The sequence below is a fragment of the Scatophagus argus genome, chromosome 3 (genome assembly GCF_020382885.2).
Source record: "Scatophagus argus isolate fScaArg1 chromosome 3, fScaArg1.pri, whole genome shotgun sequence".
NCBI classification, from domain to species: domain Eukaryota; kingdom Metazoa; phylum Chordata; class Actinopteri; family Scatophagidae; genus Scatophagus; species Scatophagus argus.
In genome coordinates this window covers 5,641,253-5,661,392 of record NC_058495.1, presented here as the reverse complement: position 1 = coordinate 5,661,392, position 20,140 = coordinate 5,641,253, and the positions used below count along the sequence as shown (strand labels likewise).

Sequence of the window (20,140 nt, the reverse complement as noted above, 5' to 3'; positions counted from 1 at the left end):
ACCACTGCAAATCTACCAAGATCTGGCCGTCCCCCTAAACTTTCAGCTCATACAAGGAGAAGACTGATCAGAGATGCAGCCAAGAGGCCCATGATCACTCTGGATGAACTGCAGAGGTCTACAGCTGAGGTGGGAGAATCTGTCCATAGGACAACAATCAGTCGTATACTGCACAAATCTGGCCTTTATGGAAGAGTGGCAAGAAGGAAGCCATTTCTTAAAGATATCCATAAAAAGTGTCGTTTAAAGTTTGCCACAAGCCACCTGGGACACACCAAACATGTGGAAGAAGGTGCTCTGGTCAGATGAGACCAAAATCGAACTTTTTGGCAACAATGCAAGACGTTATGTTTGGCGTAAAAGCAGCACAGCTCATCACCCTCAACACACCATCCCCACTGTCAAACATGGTGGTGGCAGCATCATGGTTTGGGCCTGCTTTTCTTCAGCAGGGACAGGGAAGATGGTTAAAATTGATGGGAAGATGGATGGAGCCAAATACAGGACCATTCTGGAAGAAAACCTGATGGAGTCCGCAAAAGACCTGAGACTGGGACGGAGATTTGTCTTCCAACAAGACAATGATCCAAAACATAAAGCAAAAGCTACAATGGAATGGTTCACCAAAAAACATATCAAGGTGTTAGAATGGCCAAGTCAAAGTCCAGACCTCAATCCAATTGAGAATCTGTGGAAAGAACTGAAAACTGCTGTTCACAAACGCTCTCCATCCAACCTCACTGAGCTCGAGCTGTTTTGCAAGGAGGAATGGGCAAAAATATCAGTTTCTCGATGTGCAAAACTGATAGAGACATACCCCAAGCGACTTGCAGCTGTAATCGCAGCAAAAGGTGGCGCTACAAAGTATTAACTCAATGGGGCTGAATGATTTTGCACACCCAATTTTTCATTTTTTATTTGTTAAAAAAGTTAAAAATATCCAATAAATTTTGTTCCACTTCATGATTGTGTCCCACTTGTTGTTGTTTCTTCACAAAAAATTACAGTTTTATATCTTTATGTTTGAAGCCTGAAATGTGTCAAAAGGTCACAAAGTTCAAGGGGGCCAAATAGTTTCGCAAGCCACTGTAAGATGTGGTAGAAGGTCATCAACAGGAAGAAAAAATTACCCATGAGGTTGAAATTGGAGCTAAGTATGCAGTTAGTTTCTCCTGACTAAAGATTAAACAATCCAAGAGAACATAGAAGGGTTAAAATTAGCTAATTTTGCCACAAACTTTAGCAGTGAAGACTGCTTACATGTGAACACATCAGTAATAATATATAGTACCGTAAGCTACTGACACTATTCTGTCTCATTCTGTCTCAAGTATTTTCAAGTTCTGATACTTTAAGTACAATGAGCTGATAAAATTAAACGTACGTTTATATATGGGCTTTGGATACAGGAGTTAGGCCTATTCAGACCATGCTGCTGCTTTTATTTGGAGCAGCATGGTCGGGGTAGGCCTAACTCCTGCCACCCCAGCTCGGCTCCCTGTGTAGTGTCGTTGATGTAAAAGTCTTTGTGCTCTGTCATTGGCTGTTCAGGAGGCCGGGCCTCAGGGGTGCGGACACTCCCCACTTACGTTGCGTCAGCTAAAATATATTAACCGTAACCCGGCTCATGTCAGTTAAGGAGTGTTATTGTAAAGCTGGATAGCGGTACTATTTGCGACAGCCTACATTCTGGAAGACTTTTACATCTATGAAATTGTAATATCCAAGCCTTTGGAGCTCTGCAATAAAAGGACGCAGGACAGAAATACAGCATTGTCCCCGAAGTCCAGCTACCGGTAAAGAGAAAGCCATAAAAAAGACATTTGAGAAGCCTTTAATAATCTTAGACTAAAGTAATTTCAACATAGCAGAACGTTCAAGATGGGTGACTTCTGAGCGAAACCACCGGGAAACTCCGACGAAGTTCTTCCACCGCCGTCAAGTTTGACAAAAGAAGAAGACAAAGAATAAGAAGACCGAATATTTCCCTCACGACGCAGCCATGGATTCGGGAAAGGTATTTAAACCTGTGACTCCTTCCACTAAAATAAGCTTTAAATTCTGTCAGGATGTCAAACCTGTTTGTTTGTCCGTGAATTCATTTGCTCCTTGCTGTCAGCGAGTAACAGCCAACGAGTTCAGTGAGTTCACGGTATTTTTTTTTACCCGTGAGGTGCTTGTACATGTGCCATCATGGAGACTCAGCAGTGCAGCTGATGTTTATGTTCTCTATTGCGTCGTTCCGAAATAAGTTTACTGTTTGTCTGCTTGCTCATCTCGTCTATTTAAAGCACCTTTGGCGTTTTTGTTTCCTTCAGATGTAATCCGTAAAACCTGTATTCATACAAACTCTGTAGTTTTGCCGGTCAGTTTTAGCATCGATGTAGTTTACAGTTTTCCGCACTTGCTTTTACGTCATAGCGAGTAGTTCTATGGAATGCTTTATCATGCCTCGCGCCTTGTTTCACTGTTTCGTGTGTGTGTGTGTGTGTGAGGGGGGGGGGCTGTGGCTGAGGTGATCTTTCTCGTGGAAAGGCTACGTGACTAGTCTAATGTTTACACCCAAGGATCTTTACTAAGAGCCGCTCTCAACAGCTTACGTTAATAATACACAACGCACTGAGATATCACGCTCCAAGTTTCAAAATGTAAAGTTGGTGTCCCTGTTTATGCAGCTGGATGGTCCCTGTCAGTGGTACCTTGTTGTGTATAATAGGGATATAAATTATTTTCAGGGTCAGTTAGTCAGCAGATTATTAATCCTCATTTGTTTCTAATTGACAGTCCTACCATCAGTACTACACAGAAAATTAAATCCCTACATTATATAAGCTGAAGCTTTCTAATGTTTGGCATGTTTTTTTGAAAAATTACTTTTCGCTCAACAGACCAATTGCTGAATTGACTCGTGATATATCTATTACTGAGGTATTAACACGTTAGAGGCATTTCTAGGTTGTAGCTAGTAGAAGAGAAACTGTACTACTTACTGTACTACTACTCCAATTTAATCCTCTGAAATTTAGCGTAGTAGTGGTACAGTAATGTAGAAGTACAGATAAATTGTAATTTCATTCCACCACTGGCCAAGACACAGATAAAGTATCTAATCCGTAATGAAGACAAATGGTAGTTTCAGCCCTCAACACGCTGCCGAGTAACAAAGACGTATGAGGAGAGCATGTGGGAACATTTGTAATTACCGAGGCATCATTTTTCTTGTGCATTCGAAGTTCTTGATCCAAGCAACCTTTCACCTCTGCTATGTGGTTATGATGCAAGGCAGCAGGTTTAGCTGTGGACTGTGTTGCTCACTGTTCACAAAATATAGGACTTAAGTGATGGCTGATAATACTACCCCCATCCTAGTGTGGCTTATGGCCACTGTTACATTCACAGACCTGCAGCACGTACACCAAATACTTCCCTCCTCTCTCCCATCCTATTTTCTCAGCGATGGGACCAGTTAAACCCAATGGACAAGCACAGGGTAGCCCAGTCTGACATCGTGGTCAAAAAAATGTTTCCATAGCTGTTGTTGTTCTATCATTCTTTCTCTTTCTATCTCTTATTAAGCACACCATGCTATCGAAAACACTTCAGCTGGACTGTTTTTGTTTTTGTGGACGTGATGGGAATGGTTTACTCTGTTCCCAGTTTCCACTGTGACACAGACACAGCAGATTTCAACAGAAAGTGAGAGCCCACTGAGGGAATATGCAGATGCCAACTCTGGGGAGTTAAAGCTGTGACCCTCTCCTTCCCAGGCTGTCTGCTTCACTCCCTCTTTTGTGTTTTGTTGCTTCCGGCAGTGTTGAGCTGTTTTTGTGTGTCTGTAATTAAACAGTAGTTCAGCATGGGCTAATTAAGACCTCGTGGTCAGGATTTTCATATCTGGCTTCTGCTTAGTGTGACGCCGTGTTACGTGCAGGTGTGGTCAAGTATCTCGAAACTTAAGCGAATTACTCTAGTTCACAGAAAAAGCATTAGGAAGTGGTAGAGCTACATTTTCCAAGTAACACATGGTTAGTCACTCATGAATGTGACAGTGCTTTTGTTAACACACTCTAACATAACACTATTATTTAGGCAAGGTGTTGCTGATCTCACACGGTAGACTTGATCCAGGTTTATGGAAGGTGCATTTGTTTTGGGTAGATGTAGTGACAACCTAATTTCATTTTCCCTCTTAGTTTTCAATAATTTTCTCTCACCTTTAAATCTCATCTTCCGATGCAGCTGTATTCTTATTATAACGCAGTTATTTACCCAAAGTGCACAGATGTATGTTAATTACATCTATTTTCCCATTGCTGGCTATCTAAGAGCTTCACTCTCAACAACAGGAAGCTTTGTTTGGTTTGAAAACACACTTCAGTCCTCTTTTTTTCTTCAACAAAGAATATAAATGGTAATTTGGGTCAAGCATATAGTCGACCTGCTCTGTTTTGAACAGAACAGTCCCTAAACATTTTATTCCTGACAGACTTGACAACAGAGGTATTTTGATTGGGAGTCCAGAGCCAGCAAGCAGCTTCACATTATACAGACTTAATTGCACAGGCTTAATAGCTCTCCATCCACTTCCTTTCAGTCATGTGCCAAACTCCTGCCTTCTTTAAGACAGTCCAGTAGATTTACTTTCATCTGCATGACTAGCTCCCCTCAGTATGTCTTATACTGTAATTGTCAGCCGTGTTCTAATGAGGCTTAATGAGGCTTTTCTGAAAACGTGGGGATTAAGTGATCGGAGAGGATTTTAATTGAGATGAACAAGGAAGCAAGAGTGCATGTTTAATTCACTTTCTTGAGAAAATGGATGGCTTTGTGCACACTGTTTGGATGAAATGGTTCATGCAGGCCCTAGCTCAGAACCGATACTAAATTGATACTGAACTGATGATATTGATCATTTTTTTGACACAGGCATCAAAACCTGCTTGAACTGATATTATAGTCATTAAAAGACCACATACACATACGAATGCAGTCTCTTGTCTCTATGAAAATAATCCTGTTGTACAACAGTCCTGTTGTTTGAAGTAGCCACACTCATGTTCCCAAACACGGAGCCTAACTGTTAATAAGTTTTTATCCGATCTCATGGCGACGGGCTGGAATTTCACTGGCCCTGACAGATAAGGTGTTGAAACACTCTCACTTGTACTAGTATAGTACTATACTAGTAGTGTATGCATCACATACAGATAAATAAGCACCTTTTAAACTGATGACCTCTATAAAGCCTCTAGCTTCGCAGGTCATGCATGCCAAAGATAAACTTTTCCTCATGCCTCGCATTGTTCTACAATGCTTGAATAAAGGTTAATAATAAACAGGAGTACCACAAGACAGTTTTAGGGCACATATTCAAATCTCCTTAACACACTGTACCAAACATGTTTCATATGCAAGTTTTAATAGGCAAACATGCACATCTTTTATTCACCTATGTTTCTACTCACAGTTAATGTAGAGATCAGGCTTGTTTCATCCTAGAATAGGTCACCTGAATGAACTTTGCCGTATATGAATTTAAGGTAACAAAATAGCTTTGTTCTGCTGTTAATGCTAATTTTACTTCAGTTTATTTACACTCAAACACTTAACTTAGAAATAGTAGCCTAAAGTATCTGGAAAACCATTAAGAATGTTAATTAAAATAAAATGCTTAAAAATATACTGCATGCAGCGTGGATAAGGCATTTTAGGCCTAGTTTTCTAGTCAAAAAAATAACATTTTATTCATTTAAATTTTTTGTACACCCAGAGCATAAAAATAACAACAAAAAAAATGTGGAAATGGCACTGCACAGGTCAGGTTAGGAAGCTTTAAAATTGAACAGAGCTGAGAGGAGGTGAGGTGAGGTGAGGATGGGGATCATATTGGATTCCCCACAGCTGTGTAAGCTGAGACTCTCGATGTGACGTGACTTGGGGAGAGACGTGATGGTAGCAGCATAGGCCCTCACCGAGAATCGGCACACTCTGGCAAGAACGAACTGAAATGAGTCAAATTATACGCGCTTCTGCTTTTTTTTTTTCTAAATTAAACCCAGTCTGTCTGACCTGATTCAGAGAAAACACTAGTCTAGCTGTTATGACTCACAAAGCAGTTGCACAGAAAAAATTACCATGAGGTTTCCTGTGTTGTTCACAGAAATAGAATCATAAGATGACGTAAAATGAAGCAGAATTTGTCTCACTGAAAAAAAGTTTGTCAAGTGCAGATTGACTGATCATTTGTTTACTATTAATCAGATGTATGTCATTTTAAAAGATATAGTCTCCCCAGTCGCCTGCTAGATCAAAATGGATCTATTTTTTTAAGAACTGTTTGAGAAATAAGAGACATAACTGGTGCCTAGCAAACCTGTGTCAAATACAACTCATTACTATTGTGTATTTATCTTGTGACCCTTTGGATGCGCCTGACCCTTAGACTGGAGCCCACCAGACCGAACTGTATATAAAGCTGCTACTTTGGCTCTTACAGTATGTTTTGCTGATAATACTTATGTACATTTACTTAAGTAACATTTTGAATGCAGGAAAGAGACAACATTGGCTGTTTGCACTTTGGATTTGGTGTCAGGGTTCTTTGTTTGCTGTCTCTCATTTTCTTGAAAAATTTACGACAACATCATATTTTAGAGCAGGGGTGGCCAAACTTTTTCCCATTGAGGATTAAAACTGATGGCGGGCCAATGAGCAAAATGGTATTAGGATCCCTTTAATTGACAGGCATTGTGTGCAAAGTGGCAAAGCTTTACCCGCTGTGCTCAGATTATGAAAAATAAATGATCATTAAGAATCCTAAATGTTTGAAGGGCCTTGCCTCTCAAAAAATATAGCAGTGCAAAACAGCGCTTTACAATACTGTCCCCTGGTTTGGCTCTCTGAGTGTTTATGCATTACTGGATTTATTTTATCAATAAAAGCCTCATTTGATAACTAAATGTGTACTTTTATGGTTAATAAGTTAGAATTCAGGGTTCCATGTTTGTGAGTGTCATAGATCAACTTTATCTTTAAGGAGGTTTTTGTTGTTGGATGAATCTTGGCTCAAGCATGCATAGTGACATATTGGCTTACATTAGCAGATATCGTTGCACATATCCTAATTTGGAAAGAACTGCTCCTCTAATTTGTTTTGTTGTTATACTTAATTGCCAAATGACTATGGTTTTCAATGTGACTGAGAAATAGAATAGCATGGTAGAGTGAGCTGGTGTTGTTTGCCCAGTCTTCCATTTTCCTTTCTGCCAATTAACCTGTATCATGTGTTAACGTCCTGTTGGCTGCAGCCTGTGTTTACCCAATAAGAGCAGAGAGCCCGTGGTGCCAAGCAACCAACGCTACTGTCAACAGAGTTAGTTTTATACAGGAGCAATGACTTGGCATTTCCCAGCTGCCTGCCCACTTTATGTTTTTCTTTTAAAATGCAAAGAGGACACATTTGCCTGGATGTTTATCAGCTCCAGCATGTAAATAAAGCAAAGGCATGGGAGGAAAGAAGGGTTGTTATCCTCATGTGTCTGCTGATCTTAACGTACCAGACACTGATGCAACAAAATGCTGATACTTCTACAACATTTTTTCATATGTATTTTTTGGGGAAAATGCACCAGCAGCACCACAGTGCATTGATTCAGTTTTGGAAGAAAAAAAGTTTGTTTTCAGCAGCAGGGCGGGAATTTAGCACCAGCCACCAAACACGTACTGGTAGCTTTTGGCTGTGTTGAGACAGCCTTTTGCCAGTTTCATTGGAAGGTGCAACTGGAATAGTAGAAAGCACTGTATTAACCCCTCACTGGGGATGTTTAATTCACTTGTTAATATCATCATCATGAATTTCATACATGAATTTCTCTTCCTTTGAACAGATTTAAAATTACTTGTAGATTAGCTTGGTGCACTGCCAGGCCCTTGTGAACAACCAGCTTTGTCACCACTAGTAAGCATTTCAAATGTACACAAAGCCACAGCTGAGAGAACCATGCCCGGTAAAAGATAGAGAGCCAAGTCACATGAGGAGAGGCCGGTCACCAGCGGTGGCTATTCAGCGCTATGAAATATTTGGTTTGGGTGTGACTTTGTTGTTTCCCCAGTGAGGAAGTCATGTATTATGTTACAGCTTACAAGGAACAGCGTTGAACGTATTTACTGTCACTTTGACAGGGAGGAAGATAACGTAGGGGAAGTTAGGCTGCTACCTGTGGGTGTTCGGTAGACCCATATTAAAAGTAATCAATCATTAAACAATACCTCTTCATGAATAGGAAGGCATTTGCATATCCTACAGCTTTAGATGAAAGCTTTGCATCTTTATTCCATTTTAAAAGCTGTATGGTACTGAAGTAAGCCCTGAAACACTGATTACTTTGTTGAACATCACTGGTTTACACAAACTGAATGAGTGCCCTGAGGCCAGACTGAGGGAGGTCTGCTTGTAAGTAGGTTAAAGGTAAAGATGTCACAGAGAAGTGTTTGATTTCACTTGAACGCACAATGCCTTCCACATTTTGGACATCTGGATTCAAACATCCACATTTATGGGAGCAAATAATTCCAGCTATTCCCTCAAGGGGGCAAGACTTAAAGAGTCTCCTGTGACGACTTTTCCCGGCGGGTACAGACAGGATTTCTCTGTTTATGTTATTAAACAGCTGGTTGTTCACTAAACCTTTGTGCTGTTTCTCGTTTAGTTCAACAGTGGAGCTGGCTTTTCAAAATGACATCAGTTCTGGTCGGTCTCCTTATTGGCAACGTGGCTCCTTTAAGAGCCCAGCCCACAAATGTGTGTGTTTAGATTCTGGACCTAAACAGTCCTGTCATGGACTTGATGACCCTCATAACTAAGAGTGCCTATTGGCTCAGAAATGTAGGCGGGTCTTTTCGTGTCTTTAGTCATCCTGGAGTGGCTGCCTCCTGAAATGCACAGAAGCGTCTTTTCTTCCAGCTCTCCTCGCTCTTCATCGTGCAGGAGAGAAATTGTGGCCCCCAGCTAAAACAGTCTTGCTCATGTTACCCAGGCCTCCTCTGTCACCAGGAATACTGCAATTTAAAAGTAGCCTGCAGCCCTCTGTTGATATTACAGAGGAGCATGTGTAATCCTATGAAATTGACAACTGTGCTTTTTATGAAAACTGGTCAGGTCAGTTCTTGTGTTTATATTCTTAAGCTTAAAGGAAAATTCCAGAGATTCATCCTCAAGGTTTCAACCAACCTTGAGGATGAATACAACCATATCAGTGAGGATGTAGTAAAAAATGAATGAATAGAAGTGAATGAATGCTTCTTCAGCTTTTCTCAAATGCAGCGGGCTGATAAACCCACTAACTTAACACCAAACAGCAGACAGACAGTAAGTGGCTCGCTGGTGGTAGGCAATATGATGTCATTTTTTGTTGAGGATGCTATTACTCCACTTTATCAAATAGGTATGTCCTGCTATATTAATGTTCAGAATCTTGTATAGTTAACATTGAGGTTCACCATATTAACTGATAGTATCTATTGTAGTCACATCCTGTTTTCCAGAATCAATATTTGATGTTTATGCAGAGGTTTTGAAGTGAGACAACTGCGCTCGTGAAGGTCAGGTCTTTTGTTGCCATAATATCATGAGCCTATCAGGTGTGAATCGCTGTGGCAAAGGACTGGTGCCAATCACATGGGTAAAGTCAAAACATCAGTCATCCAGAGATGATGACTGTTGGTGATATAAAAGATAGAAATAGTAAGCAACTCCTGTGCTGTTTGTATTGCTCTAAATTTAATGTTAAGTATATGCGAAAGCGTATATCCTTGCTAGCTTGCGTGAAGTTAATAGAAAAAGAAGCCGTAGCAGATTCAGATGAATAGCAACAAGGAACACTGTAGCTAGAGGCTGTTTTTTTGCCTGTCTGGAATAAGGAAATAAACAGCGACATGCTCCCCTCTGGTTTATTAAGTTTTTGGTATGAGAAAAATCTCTGTTGGCCTACTGGGATCTACTGAGATCAAGCAACAAGTGAGCTCTGTAATAACAGGGACAGGAGCACAGACAATGACATGTCGACCTGTCTCTAACCTGGACCTGTTCCAAGAAGCAGGTTCACTCTGTTATGTGGATAATTCCTGGAGTTTTACACTGCAAACATCCACATAACATGCTTCTGGGAGCAGGTGTCTGTCTGAGTGTTGGCTCTGAAATGTATCCAGTAAGAGTTCGAAGACACATTTCTGTATCTCTTCCCTGTTTGACTTGAACTTATACCTTTAAGGTGTCGAAAGGTGACCTGATTCCAAGCATGTTCAAAATATTTCAGGGAGAGGGAGAAGCACAACTACAAGTAAAAAACAGTCAGTGACACAACCAAAAATTAGCACTAGAAGAAGTAGAAGTTGTTAGTCAAGTACTGTCCCACCTGAAAAGATTATTCAACTTTCATCACACCCTTTGCACTCAATCCAGCTCTTGGAAAAACAAATCTGTTGGTCCACTGGGTAAAATGTTGACCAACTGGTCAAACTGGTCTCTTCACTGACATTTCTGTCTCTACTCTCTGTTGTCTTGCAGCAAATAACTTTCCCATTGATGATGAGTGTTGGATCAGCTGTGATTGGCTCCCTGCAGTTTGGCTACAACACCGGCGTCATCAATGCCCCTCAAAAGGTGAGTTGTATGTCTGCAAACATGTCGCTCATACAGTGTCTCCAAGAAAGTTTTAGGGCTTGTTTTAGCTCTAAAACGTGCAGTATCAGTGGGTTTGCACTATATGTATGCTCTCATTCACACAGTAGTAGTCGCTCACTTGTTGGATTAGAGAACGAGACAGAACGTGGAGGGGGAGTTGGGTTAAGGGGTGAGATAATAATAGCCGCATTCAGGCCTATCAGACCCAAGGACATCAGTATTAACAGACCCTCAGTGATTCCTGTGTAAAAGAGTGTGTCCATGCCCAAAAATGGACCTCTGCTGACCAGCAGCAGGCGGGGAAAAGCTAGATAAGGAAATTAAATAAAGGACCTAGACAGTCACCTATCTCCATAACAATTCAAAGTAATGAAAGATGTTTTTATACCCCCCTCTAGACTAAATCAACAATAGGTTTCATTAACAGACAGGTACACCAAAGAAAGTCATTTCCTGGGGAATGTCTGGATTGCACAGTTTGTGTTGGTCCTAACATACCCTATGGTTATACAACTGTTTGTCCACAGAGCGCAGGTGTGTCGTCAGATAGGCCAGAGCTCCACCTGCTCTTTTTATTTGCCTTTGGCACATGCAGAGTCCTCTGTGTGCGGGAGACTGACAGTCACAGCTGTTTGTGGTGTTCTCTCTGTGAAGGCAGCCTACTTTCCATCTGAACTGCTCGTCCTCTATCATCACACTGTCAAAACTGTGCTGGACTTTGATGTGAAGGACACATATGAGAGTGGCTTTCATCAGTTGCCTGTGAAAAGCGAGGCAAGGCAGGATACATTCCCTTTTTGTGTTTAGTAAGAATAAAAAAGTTGAAACAGAGAGACATTAAAAATCAGATTTGTCTCAGTTATTCTCGAATCATAAAGAAAAGATGAAGTGGGCAGCACACATTCAAGGGGGAATTTTATGCTTTGAGAAATGTGTCCAAAACTTGTGCAATAGTCATGGATTGTGCAATGAAATTTTGTGAAGTGGTCACCACATATAAAAGGTTGCAGTCTGTCTCGGGCAATCAATTATTCTATTAAATAAATATTATCTACCAGTTTGTAGGAACAATTTTCTTGACTGGTTAATTAATAGTAACATCAATTAACTTGGCCTATAAAATATAGCAAAATATTGACTAGGTTCTTTCATTTTCCAAAATGTAAGGTGTCTTCTTTAAACATCTTGTTTTGTCTGAACAACAGTCCAAAACTAGAGCATTTCAGTTTATACAAACTTAGAAAAGCAGCATTCTCATTAACAGAATCAGAAATACTTAACTGATTCCTGGGGGCTATTGGGTGTGATGAGAAACTGGGAGCAGGCACTTAATAATTAATTGATCAACCAAATGTCTTTACTTGCAAAAGTAAAATATTTTGCCTCTCCACTCCTATAGAATAGCAATGTAGATTTGCCTCCAATGGCACATGTTCGGTTTTGTGGAGCTGAACTCAGGAGTTTTGTGTTTCAGTGTTTAAGGGGCTGTAGATCGAGAGGGAGGCCATAAATATGTGGTCTGTTACACATTGTGCTAGTGTGAACTTGCCCTCTTTGCTCTTCCCCTTTGCTGTGTCCCTTTGTCAATAGAGTGTCTAGAGCACTCACACACAAATTCACACAAACACACAGTGGTCTGAGTATTGTCACACACAAACAGTTCGCAAACAAGCGTGCAGAGAAACTGTTACCCAACAACTAATCCTTCATTAGTTAATGACCATTTAAGAGGCTAGAATTTTGCAAATACAACTTTTATATAGCAACAGCTCTTGAGATTATCAGCGGCACCTCTGCCCTCTGTGTTCCACTGTGGCAGCAGTGATGCTGGTGACGTTGGACCTGCACTTATGTTAGAGCATCTCTGATTAGATACGCTCTTTCAAGGGCCTCGCTGCAGCTCCTGTCCTCCTCCTGCTGCACGTCTGCCTGTTTTATAAAGCACATAATATCCTTATTTGGACATTTAATCGAGAAGTCATCTGTGCTATGATTATATCAGTGGAATTTGGGGAATACCTCTGGTGCTAAAGGCTAGGGCTTCTGCACTTTTCTGAGGTATTTTTTTTCTTTCTACTTTAAAACCTGCACAGGAAACAGAAAAAACAAACTTTTCCACTTGTACAAAGACAATTAATTGTTGAAGAAAGATTTTTTTCATGCTGAATACAGCTCTCACCTTGACATCCCAGCCTGCCAGCCTGCTCCAGCAACACACGCTGACAGCATGAATAGATAGCTTGTTTCGTTGTGTGGTTAGAGCCTGCTGCTGTTTTGGACTGCACAGTCTATTAAGAGTAAGGCTGCGGAGATCAGCTGATTGAGCACCATAAGTGAAAGAGACACACAGTGCTTATTTTATTCCTTCTCTTGATGAATGAAGTGAAACAAAGGCACTTTTATAATGTGAGAGTTATGCCACTGTGTGACACCTGTAGAGATGAATCCACACTGTTTAGCTGTCCAGACACTTTGGACTGAAAACAAAAACAGCTACTGCTGCTACTGCAGCGCTATTTTGATAATGATTTGATTAATCTTTAAGTGGTTTTTAAATCAAAAAATGTCAAACATCTGCTTTTTCCAGCTTCTTAAATGAAAAGATCTGCTGCTTTTCTTTGTCATGTTGGCTTGCAAATGTATAAACCCAGAGCCCCGCAAGAGTTCCTCTACAGAAAGCAGTTTTTAAAGGGTAGATGTGATGGGATGAAGGTCAGGGGTACATGACACACTTTTACTATCACTAAGCAAGGTCTTATGAGTGAAAGTCGATAGTGGATATGACCCAAGCCTTGTGTTAAGAGCGTCAGAGTGTCATCCTATATGTATCCCTCCACTGAACGAAAGCCTTTAACACATGCCAGTCTTCGTATTCATAACTGGTCCATAAGGACATTGCTGAGTACTTATTTCACATGCCATCATCGAGCTCTGGTACCAGATCAGCTGCCACGTGTTTCAAAACAAATATAGGTGATGTTATCCCACCACAGAGGCACATGATAGAGCTGGAGTTAACTTATGGTAAGTGGTGAGATCCGGGCCAGAGACATACTGGTGAAGTCACAGAGTTCTGAGAGCTTGCACACGGGGTGGTGACCTTTCTGAAACACATGACAGTTGTCAGTGTGACGCACTGCTCCACCGCTGTGACTACTTCGCCTGGGTGTGTTTGTCAACATAGTCGTCTGTGATGAAGATGGAGCGGGGGAGGGGAACAGAAATTTGACACTTAACCACGGGTGATAAAGTTCCCGGTTTCCAGGAAATGGCGATGATTATACAGTACTGCCACCCGCAGGTCACACAGTAACATCTCAGCCATCTGTGGCTCAAGAAACAGGATAACAATGATCTGATTCCAAACAGCTTTTGAGGATGACATTCACAGTATGATGCATCCACTTTTACATCTTATCGTTATTGGCCATTAAAGGCAGGTTATCCGTGTGACTGAAAAAATCCACATCACTGTTTCGAAATTCATATTTTAGTTAAGGGTTGTTATGCAGTATAATAAAACATGATCTCGTTTAGTGTGACATATATGACATATTGTTATTGCTTATTTGTAGAAAAAAGACTCAAATATTTGTCTGTCTTTCAGATCATCGAGGGCTTCATCAATGAGACATGGTTTGAGCGTTACCAGGAGCCCATCAGCGGGAACTCCCTGACAGCCATCTGGTCCATTGCCGTCTCAATCTTCTCTGTTGGTGGCATCTTTGGCTCCTTCTCCGTTGGACTTTTTGTCAACCGCTTGGGAAGGTAAACAGAAAAGAAAACCCATTGCTGGTATCACAATAGTTAAAAGATAAAAAAATAAAGCTTTTTTTTCTTGATTATCTCTGTAAAGATGCTAAAATGCGTTGTAATCAACCCCTTATTGTGTAAGCCCAGGATCAGTTGATAATAAACACCACAGGTGTAACATACCATTTGTAAAAACACAGAGAATTAGCATGGAAATCTGTACATATCAATCTTAGACAGCATGTCTGTCTTAAATTTGTTAAACCTAACTTTTTCCTGTTATCTGTTGCATTCAGGAGGAACTCCATGCTCATGGCCAACGTTCTGGCCTTCATCGCTGCCGCTCTGATGGGCTTTTCGAAGATGGCGCACTCATGGGAAATGCTGATCGCTGGTCGTTTTGTGGTGGGCCTCTACTCCGGCCTCTCCACAGGATTCGTTCCCATGTATGTGGGTGAGGTTTCCCCGACGTCCCTTCGAGGTGCCCTGGGAACCCTCCACCAGCTGGGCATTGTTGTCGGCATCCTAATAGCACAGGTTGGTGGAGAGTAATTGTTTCAGTAGATTTATTTCATATGTATAACATAGATAGTGAAGCCTAGACTTTTTTTTGTGCATCCTACTAGCTAATTTTACATTGCAGGCTACAAGCTGTGCAGATAGTTCATATGAGCAATGTGTGTCTGGTTTCATTTCAGGTGTTTGGAATGGACTTAGTCATGGGCAATTCTGACTTGTGGCCACTCCTGTTGGGCTTCATCTTCATCCCTGCAATAATCCAGTGCATCCTGTTGCCTTTCTGCCCTAAAAGCCCCCGTTTCTTGCTCATCAACAGGAATGAAGAGAATAAGGCCAAGGCTGGTGAGTTCACGTGCAATCAGGTTGAATTTATGTCCAAAGATGCAATGGAACGAAAGCTGATATGATAAAGAAAAACAGCTGAACTGGGAAAAATTAAAGAGTAAAAATACAAGTTTGGGGAGTTAACAGTTTGCTTTTTCACTGCCCATTTCAGTGTTGAAGAAACTCAGAGGCACACCAGACGTGAGTGCTGACATGCAGGAAATGAAGGAGGAGAGCCGGCAGATGATGAGGGAGAAGAAGGTGACCATTGTGGAGCTGTTTCGCTCGCCCCTCTACCGCCAGCCCCTCATCATTGCTGTCATCCTGCAGCTCTCTCAGCAGCTGTCTGGCATCAACGCTGTGAGTGTTACTGGCTTAGACATGATCCCATTGTTCACTCTGAGCACTGTCATTGACATTCTGAAGAAAAGACACAGAAACTCAAGAGAAACCTTTCCCTGATGTGCTTGGTACGCATTCACATGCTGTTTCACACTGGAGCTACATCAGAAATAGAAGACGATACCCAGAACATATTTTCATGTCAGCTTTGTGAAGAAAGGAAATTGTTGTGTGTGTCATTTTGTAGGTGTTCTACTACTCCACTCACATCTTTGGGAAAGCCGGAGTTGAGCAGCCCGTCTATGCCACCATTGGAGCTGGTGTAGTTAACACAGCTTTCACTGTGGTGTCGGTGAGTGCAGCATAAAGTTTTTTCATTTTCAGGTGAAATCACCATTACAGTACAGATTTGAAGAAAGCTGTCAAATATAAGCAGAGTTTCTTGTTGTTATGCCAAAACTAAACATTCCAGTGTACTACTGTGTTTTCCCCCTGCATCAACCAACAAGATGTTTAGAACAAATATAAAAGCTTGTGGAACTTCGAGGACATTGCTGCATTGGCCTTATTCCTCATCCTTTTTATCTTTATCTTTTTTTAGCTGTTTGTGGTAGAACGCGCAGGACGTAGGTCTCTGCACCTGGTGGGGCTGCTGGGAATGGCTGGATCTGCCATCTTAATGACCATTGCCTTGGCTCTGCTGGTAGGTTTTTCTTAACATCTTATAAATATGTAGCAGTTATGTTTGCAAATAATGACATGCAGAAAGTGGTTGTTCAAGATTCCCACTGAGTAAATACCAGTAACTGAACTCCTTCCTGTTCATTGTTCTTGTAGGAGCAGCTCAAATGGATGTCATATTTGAGCATCGTGGCCATATTTGCCTTTGTTGCATTCTTTGAGATCGGGCCAGGTCCCATCCCCTGGTTCATCGTGGCAGAGTTGTTCTCACAGGGACCCAGGCCTTCAGCTATTGCTGTAGCTGGTTTCACCAACTGGACTGCCAACTTCATAGTGGGAATGTGCTTCCAGTATGTAGAGGTGAGTAAGATGTAGTATTTATGAGATAAACCTATTTTTAATTTTTTGGGATGTTTCCTGGAAATAATTAAATAACTTGGTACTAAATTGTAGGGAAAGTTAGGGAAAGAGGCTTAGCTGCTTGATACTTAAAAGTTCAATAACACATTCCTTGGAGACTTGAAAGTCATCATCCACTGTACATTCTCGCTGTCAGATTGTCGAACTCTGTTAAGACTTCATTAAATAATCACCTCTCTTCTTATTTCTCTTCACAGAGACTGTGTGGCCCCTACGTGTTCATCATCTTCACTGTTCTGCTGCTCGTGTTCTTCGTCTTCACCTACTTCAAAGTGCCGGAGACCAAGGGCCGGACATTTGACGAGATTGCGTCCGGCTTCCGCCAGACAGCTGCCAGTGGAGTAGAGAAGCACTCACCAGAGGAGCTCAACAGCCTGGGAGCTGATTCTCAGCTCTGAGTGACTGCTTTTTAATTTCTAACAAACACTCTCTCAGACCGAGGAGGGACGAGAAGGGTCTACTAACTAGAAGTTGACAGATCTATTGATAGAATAATTTTCACTCTGTCACCACATTTCGAGTGTCATTACCAAACACAGAATAGCCTTGTGTGATTCTCTGACATGAAGTCTTCTGCTGCCTCTCTCGAGTCCCGCAACGAAACGAAAACTTGATGGGCACTGTGTCGCCTGGTGAATGTGGAGAGGGGAGGTGAGGATAGATGGGGAAGGTTTTTAATATTCTAAGATATTTTCAAGAAGGAAAAGGAGTGTCTGTATCAATCAACCAATCTTTTTTAAACTTTTTTTTCACTGAATATGTTACCGATGTGTGCTTATGCTCTGCTCTTTGTAGCCTGTTGTAGTCACTTTGTTATTGTCCGAGCGCTGTAGCTGTAGAGATCAGATCACTGTGCAAAGTACTTTTATACTTTTATCCATCTCACTGTAAAACTGTATCACTGTAGACCGTAGTACTGTAGATGCTGTGCAGCTTGACTAGGTCTCACGCCACCAGATGGTGCAATACTCTTGGAAAAAGGTTGCAACACTCCACTTAGAAAGAATAAATTATTCGTTCCTCTTTAGGTTATCGAGTACACAAATACGAGGGTGCATCGCAGTGAGGATTTTCCTCCATATTCTGCTCCACATATTATGTGTTGTGTTATTACTGCTGCTAGACAACATTTTGCTCTTTTTATTGTTAGACAATTGTCATTTTAAATACAATTCACAGCCATAAAGTCAAAACAAACAAAGAAATACAGTCAAATGTATTTTTACACCATTCCTTTTTAGCAGCATATTTGGACAAATTAATATGAACATGGATATGTGCAAGAGGAGCAGTATCTGCACAGATCAGTACCAGTGCACTGAACTTAGCAGTCAAGTTGAATAAAGAAATCATCCACTCATTTTGCCATGACATGCGATAACTGCACACTCACAATCAGCTGCCCCAAAACCAAAAATCTGTCTCACAAAACCAGAACATTTGTGAGTTTAAGTGCCCGTCTAAAAAAATTCAAGCGTCCTTTGCATTCAGCCTCTCAGCCTTATCACTCTATAGCAGTTTCCAGTCACACTAGCCTGATACAGACTGAAAGCTTCTGTCAGTGGATGATCTTCTCTTGAAGTATTTTTGAGTTGAGATTACCTGTGGAGCTTCCAGAGTCTGGTGAATAGGCTTGAAAGCTGTCTGGATCTTTTCTACAAACAAAACAAGCAATACTGCATGAAGCATGCTGTTCCTCTGTGACAACCACAAAGCATCTTCAGAAAAATGAAAAACAAAGAATTAATGGGGACCAAAATGAATGTCAGCTTTTTGGAAGGTTTTTATTATCCTGAAAGTGCTTGACACCAGTCTTGGGCCAAACTCCCAAGTGTTCCTTGCACTCCATTAAGTGTCTTTGAAGGCAGATGCATGTTGGTATGGTGCAAAGCTTGTTTTGTGCCTTGTGTTTTGAATTCTGCAGTATTGGTTGCTCTCTCTTCACTGTATGCAGTGGCTGGTGAAAGAAACTGCAGTCCACCTTACTTTACCTAGCTGTACAATTTGCTGTCTGTGACTGCTGTATCATTCTATGACCCTTTCTTCTCTTTAGATGTGTTGTTTAAGGAAAGTTTAGCAGCACTTTATTATTCACAGTAATGTTTCTTTGTTACTGAAGCAAACACTTTGAGGCTGTTTCACTTGTTTCTTTTTTTGTTTGTTTTGTTTTTTACTCAGAGTGTGGAACCTTTGTTACTGAAAAGAGACTGAAATACTGCTGTTGTTTTTGAAATGGAAGCGTGTGCAACTGTATCATTTCTTATGTCTATTACGGCCCTGTACGAAACACATTTCGATGTGTGCGCACACAGGCCTGTTGTGAGTAAATACGGTCATTTGTATAGTCTAATGAGAACTGACACAAATCCAACCCATAAGTCAAATTCCATTTTAATCATTCCATAATTGGTTGTTAATTATTGTATATAGTAAATTATGGTGTCTGTTGTCATTTGATTGGTCACATCCTGAAAAGCACATCTACTCTGTGCCTTTGTGTGCCTTTCACAAATCCTCTCCAGCACATGGAATGGCACCAAAAGATGCTCTTCCCCACACAGACTGATGTCTGTTGCAAGTATTTGTATTTTATGTACATAGATTCACAATTCTGCATGGGCATTTAATTTTTAATGTATCCATTAGCCTTTGAAAACTCTGGTCTAAACACAAAACATGATGTAAATATGAAACACACGCATCACCCTCTCCAAATTTTTAAATATTTTAACTTTTTTGATAAATATATAAATGAATGATTATTTCTGTAGTCATGTACATCTCCATGCATTTAGCTTCCATACTTCTGTTCTCTTTCGATTTTATATCTGAAGATACGGTGTGGCCTAATAGAACTGTATTAATTGTAATTTAGATTTTACATGTAAGGATTGTTAATGAAAGACATTCTGTAGTGTTTTCATTTTAGTGCACAGAGCATATTCTAATATTTATAGTAATAAAAGATCTGTGTGCATGGTGTTGGAATGTGAACCTCTCTTGGGGAAATTTTAAATTGTGGATGATGGTGGTGTTCTGAAAGGTTATATGGTTTTGTTTAAGTGGCTTAACAGCTCAATAAAAGAAATCGTGCATAGAGATCGAAACTTTTGGAGCGTCAGTTTGTCAGTCTTGTGAATTAATTGTTTTTTAGCCACTTGGGGACCAAATGTCAAATTGAAAACTTGTCAGGGTGAACATGTTAGCAAACAGTTCTTTATTTACACATCAAACAGGCATGAAGAACTTCATGTTTCTTTTTAACTTAAGTTTGTGTTTCCAGCCACTTGATGAATGTAAGCCCAGCATTCACTCTTCTATTAGCTGTGTTTTTGGTCTGACTTCTAGCGGACTCTTTAGCTGCCAAACGATCCACAATGTTCAACAGCTAGTTTTTAACTTTGCCTGTGTGCCACATGG

General features: G+C 40.8%; 1 protein-coding gene across 2 annotated transcripts; it reads left to right on the top strand.

The window, feature by feature from the left end:
* The first annotated feature begins 1,602 nt into the window (after positions 1-1,602).
* slc2a1b (solute carrier family 2 member 1b) lies at positions 1,603-19,821 on the top strand. 2 transcript variants are annotated; one of them, XM_046383014.1, is made up of 11 exons: positions 1,603-1,796; positions 1,872-2,017; positions 10,565-10,660; positions 14,289-14,449; positions 14,731-14,971; positions 15,133-15,295; positions 15,450-15,637; positions 15,867-15,971; positions 16,221-16,322; positions 16,457-16,660; positions 16,918-19,821. In XM_046383014.1, exons 2-11 carry the CDS (start codon positions 2,003-2,005, stop codon positions 17,116-17,118), a joined length of 1,476 nt encoding a protein of 491 aa, XP_046238970.1. In that variant the 5' UTR covers positions 1,603-1,796; positions 1,872-2,002; the 3' UTR covers positions 17,119-19,821. The 2 variants fall into 2 exon arrangements, with proteins under 2 accessions (XP_046238970.1, XP_046238969.1); XM_046383013.1 differs by having other exon boundaries at positions 1,603-2,017.
* The last annotated feature ends 319 nt before the right edge of the window (positions 19,822-20,140 follow it).

What these genes read in the sequence shown, in the direction of transcription:
- slc2a1b (XM_046383014.1), top strand. An exon ending in TTTGTCAACCGCTTGGGAAG is followed by an intron (nt 14,450 to 14,730) that starts GTAAACAGAAAA and finishes TGTTGCATTCAG; the next exon opens with GAGGAACTCCATGCTCATGG. An exon ending in AGAGAATAAGGCCAAGGCTG is followed by an intron (nt 15,296 to 15,449) that starts GTGAGTTCACGT and finishes TGCCCATTTCAG; the next exon opens with TGTTGAAGAAACTCAGAGGC.